The 13466-nt window shown below is 46.6% G+C and overlaps 1 protein-coding gene across 2 annotated transcripts in view; it reads right to left on the bottom strand.

Moving 5' to 3' along the window:
- The window catches only part of CHCHD6 (coiled-coil-helix-coiled-coil-helix domain containing 6), a 268755-nt gene extending 263211 nt beyond the window's left edge, over window positions 1-5544 (bottom strand). For both annotated transcript variants that reach the window (XM_058566791.1, XM_058566804.1), the window contains exon 1: window positions 5390-5544. In XM_058566791.1, coding sequence (XP_058422774.1) covers window positions 5390-5476 — 87 coding nt within the window. In that variant the 5' untranslated portion in view covers window positions 5477-5544. The remainder of the gene's footprint in view (window positions 1-5389) is intronic.
- Window positions 5545-13466: the final 7922 nt, after the last annotated feature.

The raw sequence follows: 13466 nt of genomic DNA, 5'->3' as shown, positions 1-13466 counted from the left end.
TGAAACTTACTACAAAGCTGAAATAATCATGACAGTGTTGTACTGGCATAAAGATAGACATACGGCATATAGATCAATGGAACTCTCAAAGAATTCATAATCCAGAAACAAACACTTATGTTTACGGTCAACTAATGTTCACAAAGGGGAAAGGACAGTCTTTTTAACAAATGGATTTGGAAAAATTAGATATTTCATGCAAAAAAGATGGATTTAAATGAGGGTTCAACAAACTCTAGTGCTCAAGCCAAATCCAACCCAGTGCTTAATTTTATAAATAAAGTTTTACTGGAACATAGTCACACCCATTTGTTTACATATTACCTATGGCTGCTTTAACCCTACAAGGGCAAAGTTGACTAGCAGTGATAAAGACTTTCCAGTAAGCAAAGCAGAAAGTATTTACTATCTGCGCATTTACAGAGAAACCTTGCCAATCCCTGATTTAGAGCCTTACCTCACAACACACACAAAAATCAACTCAAAATGGATCATAGACATAAATATAAAAGCCAAAGCTATAAAACTCTTAGAAGAAAACATAGGGGAAAATTTCCATAACATTGGGCTAGGCAAGGATTTCTTGAGATATGACACCAAAAGTATAATCAATAAAAGGAAAAAATTGATAAACTAAACTTCATCAAAATTACAAATGTTTGCACTTCAAAGACAACACTAAGAAAATGAAAAGACAAGTCACATATTGGGAGAAAATATCTGCAAATCGTAATATGATAAAGGGCTTATATCTAGCATAAAGAAATCTTAAAACTCAATAATAAACAACCTTACTAAAAGTGGACAAAAGATTTGAATACACATTTCACCAAAGAAAATACATGGATGGCAAATAAGCACACAAAAAGATGTTCAACATGATTAGTTATTAGGGAAATGCAAATTCAAAGCACAACGAGATACCACTTCAAACCCACTAGAATTGCTATAATCAAAAAGAGAAACAATAACAAGTGTTGGTGATGATAGGGAGAAACTGGACCCCTCATATATTGCTGGTGGGAATGTAAAATGGTACAGCCATTTTAGAAAAGCCTGATAGTTTCTTAAAAAGTTAAACCTAACAGCTCACCAAATTCATAAAAAGAATAACCCAGCAATTCTACTCTTAGGTATCTATCCAACAGAAATGAAAACATATGCCCACAAAACACTGGAATGCAAATGTTCATAGCAGCATTATTCATAATAGTCAAGAACTGGAAACAATTCAGATGTCCATCAACTGGCGAGTGGATAAACAAAATGCAGTATATCCATACAATGAGATACTACCCAGCAATAAAAAGGAACAAACTACTGATACAAGACCAAAAACATTATGCTAAGTGAAAGAAGCTAGACATAAAAGAGGCATGAGTACATTTACATGAAATGTCCAGAAAAGGCAAATGTATAGAGGCAGAAGGATTAGTGGTGACCTGAGGCTGCGAGTGGGAGTCGGGGGTCGCTGCAAATAGGCACAAGGGATCTTTTTAGGTCTTGTAAATGTGCTAAAATCCAAATGTGATGACAGTTGTTCAACTCCATAAATTTGCTAAAAAATCATTGAATTTGGTGAATTTTATATGTAAAGTACAACTCAATAAACAAAAAAAAACAGAAAAATCACCATCATCAGATAAAATCTTTCCAAAGCTCCACTCCTGATTCAAGAACTGCAGTGCTGCCTCCAGGGTAACGAGTAAACAGCCCTGCCTGGCAGTCAGGGCCCACCAGCTCTCCAGCCTCACCACCTGGCCAACTTGCTCTCACAACCCAACCCCTGTGTGGCTGCCAAGCACATGGGCTATGGAGCTGGAACATCTGAGCTTCCAGCTCTACCACTAACTCCCTGTGACCTCACTTTACTTCACCTCCTGGAACCTGTTTTCTCACCTCTGAGACAAGGATAATGATATCTCACAAGGTCAGCACGCAGAATATCTGAGACAGTGCTCTTCAAACACTCAACACAGAGCTAATGTGTGTACTCTTCTCACGGCTGGCTCAGGCACATCTTCAACGTCACCTCCTCCCAGTGGCAGTATCTGACCATCCCACTGCCAGCAAGTAGCCTATTACTCTTTGCACACTTTTTGTTATTTTTCTGCCCCTTTTTATCTTTTGGTCTGTACCCGCAACTGGGCTGAAGTCTCCATGGGGGCAGGGACCTTGTGCTTTGTCCCTTGTCTATGCAAGGCCAAGCTCACTGGCTGGCAAGTAACCCATTCACAGTAAGCACCTGCTGAGGTGGATAAATGGTAGCTATGGGGGCAGCGCTCTGGCATACGGCTTCTCTGGCACTGGCATGTTTGGGGACTGTTACTTGTGTGTTTTACTACATCCTCCTTGGTCCTCCCCTCAGCAGTGGTCCAGACTCGCCTCACAGGAACAATGAATGATGGTAAAGGTGAGCAGTCTTGAGGACGTAATGAGCTTAGGAAACAGCGAAAGCAGCAGGCTTGGGTAGTGACTTGGGAAGAAGAGCAGGGAGCCCGAGCGGTTGGAAGGAGAAAAGGCTGGAGAACTGTGAGGAGTCTGGATGTTGACAAGCAACAACTTTCAGCTGAATTACCAAAGTGGGCTGCTTACGTGGGGTGGAGAAGAGGAAAAGTGGACATACACAGGACGTTATTGCCACGTGTGTACCCTCTCTTATTGAAGGATGAGGTTAAACATACTGGTTGAAATGAAATCTTTATGTATAATTTCACACATGCTTGCTCTGAAAACTGGAGTTTAATATAATTGCAGCATTTTGCATTAATTAAATTTCTTTTACCTTCCATGGAATTAGGGCTTGAACTTGATATGTAAATTTATGCAAATAAGTGTGCAAACTAGCAAGGCCCTGGTATTTAATTTTAAGGGAACTAAAGCACTTTCCAGGACCAGGCCCAGGGGATTAAATACAAGCGGTCTTTAAGAATATTTAACTTTCTCTGAAGGAGCTGGGGCATTTTGTTTAGTTTCTACCTTCTATTAAACTAAGTTCTCACTGGTTCATTCAATGATCTCTTCTACTTATTTTTTCCACTTGTCTGCTTAAAGACATGGTGGACTCCCCAACCCTCAAAATAACTTTGCTAGCAGAAAAAGCCCCTACACCAAAACACTTCATTGCAATCGCCTCCTTTCTCTGATCTCCTTCTCTGAAACCAGGCACACAAGCAGAAGGAAGAAAGGAAGGGGCTCTCAGAGCATGGGGCCGCGCACCCACTGTGTGCCTCTAGACAAGTCATTTATTCTCTTTGATGAGTTTGCCCAGCAGTCAGTCACCAAAACTCCCTCAAGTTTTAACAGTCTGGAAGAACTAAGTGGGCACCAGCACCCTGTCAGGACAGGTAGAGGCTTTGTCACAGAATGTTCACACTGCCTTGCATATCACTAGGAGGAGGGAGCTTAGAGTAGTGAGAAAAGGCTGTTGCTCAAACCCAAATATCTGGATTAAAGTCCCAGAAGTTACTCAGGTAACACTTTGGAAAAATTTCTTAACCTCTGTAAGCCTGATTCTCCATCTTAAAAGAGAATTTATACTTTGCAGAACTGCTAAGAGAACTAGAAATAAAATGTACCTGTCTGATATAGCCAAAAAAGATGTTCATCTGTGAACTTAGAAGTCACCTTCGAAGGGACTCTGACTGACCTATCTTTCCAACATTCCCAAAAGCAGGATACCAAGTGACAAACGTGGGAGAGCACCCAAACAGAGTCAAGGGTATCTTCCTAAATTCCAATTCAGGCTCCTGCCTCTCAATCTTCCAATGCGGTCCATCTCCTCCCTATTTTGTCGTTGCCAAGAGCCAGGTCAAGACTAGATAACACCTAGCAAGCACCAAACGTGCTAAGTACTATGCTAAGAATAGAGGCTCCCACAAAACACTCTACTTTTTCTAAACACCTCCACACGCATCTTCATCTTATCTGAGGCAGCACCTAGGATTATCACACCCTCCTCCCATTTTTTTAAAAAATGTGGTGATTGAGATTCAAAAGATAAGTTGTTCACCTAAGGTCACAAAGCTAATGAGCATCTGCCCAGGAGTTAGACCTCCCGATGTCTTTTTCTCAGCCACCTCCCTAACTAATTCACCAACTCTGTGCATTCCATTTAAACTTGGCCCCTGTTTCACTGGGTTCATCCATTTAATTACTCAACAATTATTTACAAAGCACCCACTATGTCCCAGGCACAGGTGCAGGAGGATAGGAAGCATTCAATGAACAGGCCCTGAAGTTGGCCTACTTCAACCCCAACTAGCCCACTTGTTACCTAGTGACCTTGGATGAGTTACTGCATCTCTTAGTGCCTCAGCTGTCCTTAATCTATTAAACTGGCTAACAGAAATCTACCTCTTGGCTGTTGAAAATGTGAGGATACCTGTAAAGGGTTTAGCACAACGCATGGCTCCCACTAAGCACTCAAATGTGAGCTGCTTTTATTAATTCTTCTAAGTTCTGGGGTTAACACTCAGGAACTGGACAAGAGCCTGAGCCTCAAGGAGCCTACACTGTAGTGGGAAACACAATAAACAAGTTAATTATCAATAGACGTTTCAAATGGCGATGAGTACTATGAAAAAAATAAGTGTGACAGTGCAGGTGGGAAGCTACTTTAGATCGAGTGGTCAGGCAAGGATGTTCATATAATATTTGAACAATAACGATAAGATCTAGATATTAGAAAAGCTGGGGAAGAGAAAACAGCGAATGCCGAGATTGTGTGCTTGGAGCAAGCTGGCACCTTACAGGGACAAGGAAGACCTGAGGCTAGTGAATAGATGGGGGGTGGGAGTGACGGAGCTGGCATGAGATGTGGTCGGAGAGGTCAGCAGCACAGCTTTGTAAAACAAGGTAGGCGGTTCCTCTTCAGTTTAAATGCGCTAGGGATCCAGCGGACGGTTTTAAGCAGGGGGAAGGGTATATGATGATTCACAACTGTTCAAGTGCCCCGTGGCTGCGGTGCTGAGAGGCTGTGGCAGGTGTCCAGGATTGGAAGCATCCTGTATACATAACAAGATGCACGCACCAGGGCGGGGGAAAAATTCAGGTCTGTGACAAGCCACCCGGAGCTGGAACGTGGCCTCCCCACCTGTCCCGTTCTCCACTCCTTCTCCCCGGGGCCAGCCTGACGTCAGGGTGGCGGTGAAACCTTCCAGCGGCCACTCCCCGGGCGGGGACCCCGGGCATCTCCGAGCCTCACGTCCTCTTCTACACGGCGGAGGGACAGCCGCTCGCCACCAGGGAGCCGGCAGGGCTCACGGGCGAGGCCGCTCGCCCTCCGGCCCGCACCTCCCTCACCCGCCCGGCCTCCGCGCCCTCGGCGCCGTCCGCCCGCCCGGCCCAGGTCGCGCTCGCTCGTCGCGCCCGCCGGCGGCCCGCTCACCCGGATGCCCTCCAGCACCCGGACCCGCTCCTCCTCATCCATGCCGAAGGACACCCTGCGGCCCTCGCTGCTCTCGGTGCTGCCCATGGCAGGAGGCGGACAGGCAGCAAAGCAGCCACGCGCCCCAGCTCGGAGCACAAGCAGACGCCGGGCCGCGTTCCCTGCGCGCCCCGCACTTCCCAGGACTCGGGCTGCCGCGGCACAAGCCAACAACACCGCGTCCTATTGGCCGCTGCCGGAAGCTCAGCCAATCATGTGGCGCGGGCCTGCGAGGCATTGTGGGAGCTGTAGTCTCACCGCCCCGGCTGCCCTTCCAGAACCAGCCTTCTCCGGGAGGCGTGGTGGCTGAGCTGCGGGAAGCGTGTTGGAGGGAAGCGGAGAGTGGGTGCGGACGTGGAACCTGGAGTGGCAGGCTAAGGAGCACGACGGAGATGGTTGCTCGCTCTGGAAAGACCACCCTGGAAGCAGAGCCAAGGGTGATGGTGTGAGGCCAGGACACCGCCGAGGAGGCTGAGCCGAGCACGTGGAGGCGCACGTCGGATGGTTCCCTGATTGGTTCACTCAGCAAACTGGTATTGAGCAGCACTCACTAAGCACCGGGCAAGCATTGACCTAGCCGTGGGGAACACAACGACGAACACGACATATCCTGCCTTCCTGAGGTTTAGATATAATGGAGGAAGCAAATGAAAAGACAAACAAGCGCATAAATAAACTTACTAAGTGCCATAAACGGAAAACAAGAGCATCACGAGGCCATGAGAGAAATTAATAGGAGGGGGTATCCTTTAATTTGAGAGGCCAGAGCAACCTCTCTGAGGAAGAAGCATTTGAGTTGAGACCTAAGCACTAGTAGGAGTTAGCCAGGAGAAGCTGGGGAAGAACTTTGCTGGAGACCAACCAGTGCAAAGGCGCTGAGGCAGGAAAGACCTTGCTACGTTCACGGCCCAGCTACGGGACTGGAGAGTGAGAAAGGAGCAGAGGAGAGCCAGAGGCAAAGAGGTCAGAGGAACAGGAAGGACCCAGATCACGTACGGCCTTATAGGCGAGGGTCAGAGTTTTATTTTGCGCCTAGGACAATTCCCCAGCAAAGGGGGCATCTGTGAGCTGTCGACAGCCACACCCACAGTGGCTGGGGATGGCCTCACCAGCTAGTAAAAAAATCTGGGTGAGGCACCTTCAGCACCCACTACACGCTCCAAATAATTTTCAAGGTCTACCAGACACCCAAATGTCATATGTGACCATGTGTGTGGGGAGAGGGTTGTAAAAATTAAGAAAAGGGCTGGATTTCACTTCTGGGTCAAATGACGAAATAATTAACACACTGAACTAACTCAGCAAAACAAGAGTCAGAGCCACAGGTGACCATGAGACTGTGTGTGGTCTCCCCCTGTGTGCAAAATCCTGGGAGAGAATTGAAACCTCCCGACACTTAGAGTGGGCGTTATACTCATGGCAGCATAGCTGAGCCTCCTGACAACCCAGCCAGTTCTGTATCCCCATTTCACAAACAAGAAAACTGAGGCACTAACAGGTGAAGATAATGTGACATTATAAATCCAAAGTAGAATGAGGATTTGAGCAAAGCCAATGGCAGAGGAAAGCAGAGGAGAAGAGGGGAAGGGAAATGCATATATTTTGAGCACTTTCTTTGTGCCAGGCTCTATGACACAGGCACACATGCTTTTCATGCAGTTAATCCATGGCCAATTCATTTAGTTCTGGAAACCATCCTGAGAGAGCTGTCACCCTGTCCTAAGGCCCAGGACACTGAGGCTTGGGGAGGTAAGATGTTGTGACAGGCCCACGAGTTGCTGCCCAGTACCCATCCTCCCTTTCCTTACAACAGAACCCCACTTCCCTTTGGTGCAGCAATGTGCCTGGTTAGAAAAATTTGCCTCCTAGGCTCCCACTGGCCAAACTTGGGACAGTTTAAGCATTATAACAATTTGATAATTTGAGCTTATAACACATTTAGTTTTTTTTCGAAATCCAATTGTCCATGTGTTGAAAGAGAGAGAGGATGGAAAAAAAAGGAAACCTCTTCTTTACAAAAGAATACCAGCAAATAAATGTGAGATTTAAAAATTGCCATTTTGCAACCCTCCATGAATTAACTGAATCAGGTAAAAATCATCAATGGATACTAAAGCTATTGGGTATAGCTTAGTGATCGTGTATAGCTAGCTATACCCAATAGCTAGTGATTATTACATAAGCATTTACCCTTTACTCATCAATTCTGCGTCTAGGAATGTCTTCCCAAAATGCAGTGATAACAACATGAAATAAAGTAGGTACATATAAAGTAATCAGTGCATAATTTGTAACAGCAGAAGATTGGGTATAGCTAGCTATTGGGTATAGCTCACTATAAGTGATTGGGGAACAGGGTGTTCACCCAACCTCCCAGTCTCACCGCAAATGCCTTAATAGCTACCAAGGGAAAACTGTGCTACAATGACAAGACTTGGAAGTCACTGCCTTAGCCAGATGGCCAAATTCAGCATTGTGAAGAGTGGGACAACGTGACGTGATGGCCCTCCAGATGCGATGCAGTAAGGAGCACACAATATCTCCTGTGGAGTATTGTTGTCAAAAATATGTGACCAGAAGCCAATCATGAGGAAACAATAGGCAAATCCAGAATGTGAAACATCCTGCAAAACAATGGTCCTGAACTCTTCCAAAAGGTCAATGTCATGAAAAACATAACAAAACACAAAACAAGGAAGTTTAAAAGAGATGAAAGAAGCATAACAATGGAATGCAACGGTGAATCTTGATTAGATCTGGATTAAAACGATAACAGCAAAAACAAGAACGAGGGTATGAAAAGGTAATTGGGACAACTGGGGAAGTTTTACATGTGGAATAGTGTCCTAGATGATATTATTGAATTAATGTTAATTTTCTTGTTCTTGGGAGATGCATGCTGACGTATTTAGGGGTGGAGTGTTATAGTTTCTGCAACTTGCCCTCAAAAGATTCAGAAAAAAAATGTTAACAATAGGTGAATCTAAGTGAAATATATATTCGAGTCCATTTATTATTATTTCACTGTTTTTATGGGTTTGAAATTTTTCAGAATAATAATTAGGAAATAAAATAAAATTCTGCACCTGGGGAAAAAATACTTCCCTCCCCAGACTCCCTTGTGCCTTGCAGCTGGAAATGACACTGTGGCCTACCTCTGGCCAAGAAGGCTCTTGAGCGGTGACGTACCCAGAGAAGAGCACAGCGCTGAAGAGAGCAGTGAGATGTGGCGATGTGAGATCGAGTGCAGGGCTGAGGTCTGCCTCCTAGACGTTTGCCTCTGGGCAAGTTATTGAATCTCCTTGCGCCTCCGTTTTCTGACGGATATGAGAGTGGTGCTGACGTGACATGGAGTGCTTGCCCAGAGCTCCGCACTTAGTGGACTCATTCAGTGACAGCTGTTATTGATGCTGGCCCTGATATCAGTTCTCCTCCATTAACCCCAGCACATATGGGGTTAAAACCAAAAGCACCCATCCCCTCTCCCTGCTTCTCCAAGTTGCATTCACATGTAAATATCGCTTTCTTTAACTTCTGTATTCTTGAAGTTTATTACAGGGAAACTGATGTCTAGCGAATATCAAGAAGCTGAAGCTTCCCAGACCCCAACTCCTGGGCTTCCTGGCACCAGAACCCACCGTCCATCATGGAGACAGACAACCAAGGACACCCACCTGCAGATTCCCTCATCTCACCATCTCCTTCCCTGCCAGCAGCCTCACAAGGTAGAAAGCAGGCTGGTGGGAAGGCACCAACCTGCAAGGCCACAGGCTCCCCCTCCCCTGCCTAAAACCTCAAATAAAAACCCCTACCTTTTTCCCTTTGAGGAGGTAGATCTCAGATTTAGCTCCCATTGTCCTCATCTGGCTAACCCTTTCCTTGCCATGAGCCTGGCATTCCAGTTTTTATTTTGGCCCCTCTTGTGTGATCGGTAAAATAACCTGTGTTTGTGTCCGGTAACATTATTACTGAAAGATTTTATTTTTGGAAATAACAGTTTCACAACCAGTATTGAGGGTTGTTTGGAGGGGGAGTTGTGTCAGGTAGCTTCTCTTAAATTGGGTTCTCCAGAAGCAGAGAAGAAGAAAAGAAGGGCTGGTAGAGTAGACAACTAAGAAAAGTAATTTGCTTTTGTCAATGTTAAAAGCCAGAAGGAAACTTTCCCCCAAGATCAAGAATAAGGAGGTCGTCTGGGGCCGGCCCTGTGGCTTGGCGGTTGAGTGCGCGCGCTCTGCTGCTGGAGGCCCGGGTTCGGATCCCGGGCGCGCACCGACGCTCTGCTTCTCTGGCCATGCTGAGGCCGTGTCCCACATACAGCAACTAGAAGGATGTGCAGCTATGACACACAACTATCTACTGGGGCTTTGGGGGAAAAATAAATAAATAAATAAAATTATTAAAAAAAGAATAAGGATGTCTGCTTTCACCAGTGATATGTACTGGAGGTTCTAACAAGGCAGTTAGACCAGAAAATGAAATAAAAGTTATCCAGATTGGAAAGGAAGAATTAAAACAATCTCTATTTGCAGATGACATGATCTCAAATATAGAAAATACTGAGGACTTCACACACACACACAAGTTCAGCAAGATTGCAAGATATAAGATCAGTATACAAAAATCAGTTCTATTTCTATACACTCTCAATCAACAATCCAAAAATGAAATTAAGAAAACAATTCCATTTATAATAGCATCAAAAGAAGTACAACACTTAGGAATAGTTTTAACCAAAGAAATACAAGACTGTACCCTGAAAACTACAAAATATGGGGGGATGGAAATTGACAGGAAAATAAAGGGGTAGTGGCGACATGACAAATATATTTATCAGTACTCATCCAGCTGTACGCTTAACATTTAGAAATTTTATTATATATAAATTATATATCAGTAAAAGTTTAAAATATTTTTGGGGGGTTAGTGTCAAAATATTTATTTCTCACTTGGGCAAAATGTGGGTGGGCGGGACGCAGCAATCCTGGCTACCAGAGGCTCCACCGGGCTTTAACGGCACCGTCTGAAACACATGGCCTCCTCAGTCAACTCAGCAGGGCAAGAGTGGGCCTCAAAGCCTAGAGAACTAAGCCCCAGCTTTTCCCTGCCTCGGTGACCCTCACTTCCATTCATGTTCCCCTGGCCGTTGTCACATGGCCCTACCCAACTGCAAGGGAGGAAAAGTGCTGTCTTCTCTGAATAGAAGGAAAGAGGAAACCAATATCTAAGCACTAGGAACGTCACACACAACTGATGAACAACTCGTCAATCCCTTGTTTTCTGAGAAGATTCATGTAATAAAAGTATATTGATAATAACTGAGAAATTTCTGATGCTGAAATATCACATAAAGACAAAATCACAGTTCATTTTGTGAACAGAGGCATCATGATAATAGCATATACATGTCTTCTGCCGTACAGTAAGCATGTTCCACGGATCTTCCGCCTTAAGAAGGTGTTTCTTGGGAGCTGAAATAGTCGCTCAGCGATGCTGGCATGTATATACTTGGAAGGCAAATTGTTTTTGCTGCTCTACACTTGCCCTTGCCTTTTCCATTTCACTGTGCGCCGAGCTACAGTCTGGAAACCATTGGTGAGGAAAGGAGCCCTGTTAGAAGGGAGGACGCAGAGTAAAGAGTGTTCACATGCAGGCCTGCAGGAGGCGCTTGCTGGAGGACTGGGCGGACCCAGGGACCAGGAGCCACCAGGAGGGGTAACTGAAGGAGCAGGGACCCAGTGCTGGGGGAGCGTCTCTGACTTTTCTTGAACTCTTCACCTTTCTGAACCTTGGGCTCCTTATATGTAGGATGGGCATGATTTGAGCCCCTCACTCCCACTCCCTAGAGGCCTGGATTTGGGGGTGTTTGTACTGTTGAGACTGTTCAGGCTAGCCATTGAGGCTTTTGTCGAGGAGGTTGCAAGCTCGATGGGTTTTGAGAGGTGAAAGTGGGGAGAAAGGGCAGAGTCAGCTCAGCTAAAGGAGAGTAGAGCTTGGAGTGAAGGAAGAAAAAAAAAGAGAGAAACCTGGTAGGAAGAGGAAATTTGGGAAAAGAATTTATGGTTAAATGTGGCAGATGAATAGATTTTGTTCTGAGATATGTGATAGAACCTTCTCTTCCATCTCTATACAGTCTTCAATAAAGGGTGTGCCTGGGTCCTCAGTACTTTTGAATTGGATTAGGTAGTTCCCTGCAAAAATGTTTGGGCCTGGCTTCAAGCAGTCTAGATGGACCTCCCCCAAATTCATCCTTGGACTATTGTTAAGAACCCTTTTCTTAGAGAATGGTTGGCCAGTGGTGGACCTAGGGAAGGATGGAACAGGACCTAGAGTACTAAGAGAATGGGGAGTGGTGCAGGAAAACTCTGGAAAGTGTGTTTGGATCATGAGGATGGAGGCCTTGCGTGCCAGGTACAGTAGTTCAACCCCTGAGGTGGTGGACGGTGGAAAACTCTTGATTTGGGGGGCTAGGGGGGATCTGGCCCCAGCTGTGCTTTGGGAAGCTCTCTCTGAGCCCAGAGTGGAGGATGGTCTTTGGAGGAGCCCTGGAGATGGTTGGTGATAAGGCTCATCCCTGAAACACAACCCAGCCAAAATGCAGAGAGCACCACTGGATCTTCACCCCATCTGAATTTGTGGGAGATCCGCACAACCCTCCTCACTGCCTGGCCCCTAGAAGACATTGTGGGTTGGAGCGCCCTCCTTTCTCCAGCCTCATGTTTCCACAAGGAGAGAGATCGTCAGTGTAACACTCTTGGCCCGTCTGTGGTGTGTAGAACTGCAGAGAAAGCGGACACGTGATATTTGGCCACTCCCTCGTCTTCTGTCTTTGAGGTCTGACTGCTAGCACGGAGCATGCAGTTCTCCATGAGGTGGACTTACTGGTGAGAGTCTGGGTCCACCAAGGATTGGCGCTCTTCTCACCTCTGTGCTCAGCATGTTGGTGACGTCTCCCCTCGCGAGGTCAGGATGTCAGCCTCGGCTCCGAGCATCGCATCTGCCCACCACAGTCTGCTGAGCTGGAAGGCCAGTGCACAAAGCGTTCTCTCTCTCAGCACCAAGAAAGTCTTTCCCAGAAGCCACTGGCAATCTTCTCCTGGGGTCGCATTGACAGGTCATGGGTCACCCGCCCCCCCAAGACGAGGCCCTGGCAAAGGGTGTGGGATGGCCAGGACTGCTTTAGACCAGCAGGATCATTCTCTGGGCCTGATGTGCCTCCTGACAAGACCAGCCTTGCCCACACCTTGGTAAATAGTCCCTCTAGTAAATCCTCTTCAAGTATCCCATTTGAACAGCCATCTGTCTCCTACCAGAACTGGCCTGTGGTGGAGCCGCCACGTGTGCAGGGCTGGTGTGCTGCACAGGGTGTGTGCTGTGCGGCACGTCACTGTGAACGAGTGTGCGTGTGTGTGTGAACCGCAGAAAGGGAGAGAGCTAACTCAGACACTCAGCTGCTTCATCCATTGTCTCCAGGCCTGCACTCAGGTCCCCACCTGCTCTCCTGAAATCCAGGAAGTTCCTGTGCGAAGCAAAGCTGCAGATGGAATGAATCCACTGACAAGCGTCAGGGGCTCAAGCGGAAAGTCAGGATCAGCTTCTTGGCCCCAATTTCCTTTTCTGCTTCTCTGAGTTTCCAGCTTCAGCTTCCGCCCCGGGTTTAACTGTTCAGCTACACAAATGGCTGCTTAGCAGGCAGAACAGCCTGGGACAGGCAGCAGAGTGCTCCCTGGAGCCAGGATTCTCTGCACGGCAGCAGTAGCACTGCAGGAAGGTCACCCCCTTGTCACAGTTCTCCTGCGCAGGGCTGGCTGAGAATGCGAGAGACAGGTGACGTGGATGGCCAAGGACTGCAGTGGGATGAGAGAGAAGTTGGCTCTACAAAGTCATGGAGGCCACAGAACTCTCATCAAAGTGGCCAAGAGCAGAGCTTGTTTCCTCTCTAATTATTCTCCCTACACACGTGCAAACACACACACACAAACACACACACCCGTAATCTGGAAGGCAGGCCCAGACTCAGGTGCAGGCTAGGCTTCTGGCA

The sequence above is a fragment of the Diceros bicornis genome, chromosome 2 (genome assembly GCF_020826845.1).
Source record: "Diceros bicornis minor isolate mBicDic1 chromosome 2, mDicBic1.mat.cur, whole genome shotgun sequence".
NCBI classification, from domain to species: Eukaryota; Metazoa; Chordata; class Mammalia; order Perissodactyla; family Rhinocerotidae; genus Diceros; species Diceros bicornis.
This window is presented reverse-complemented; position numbering and strand designations above follow the sequence as displayed.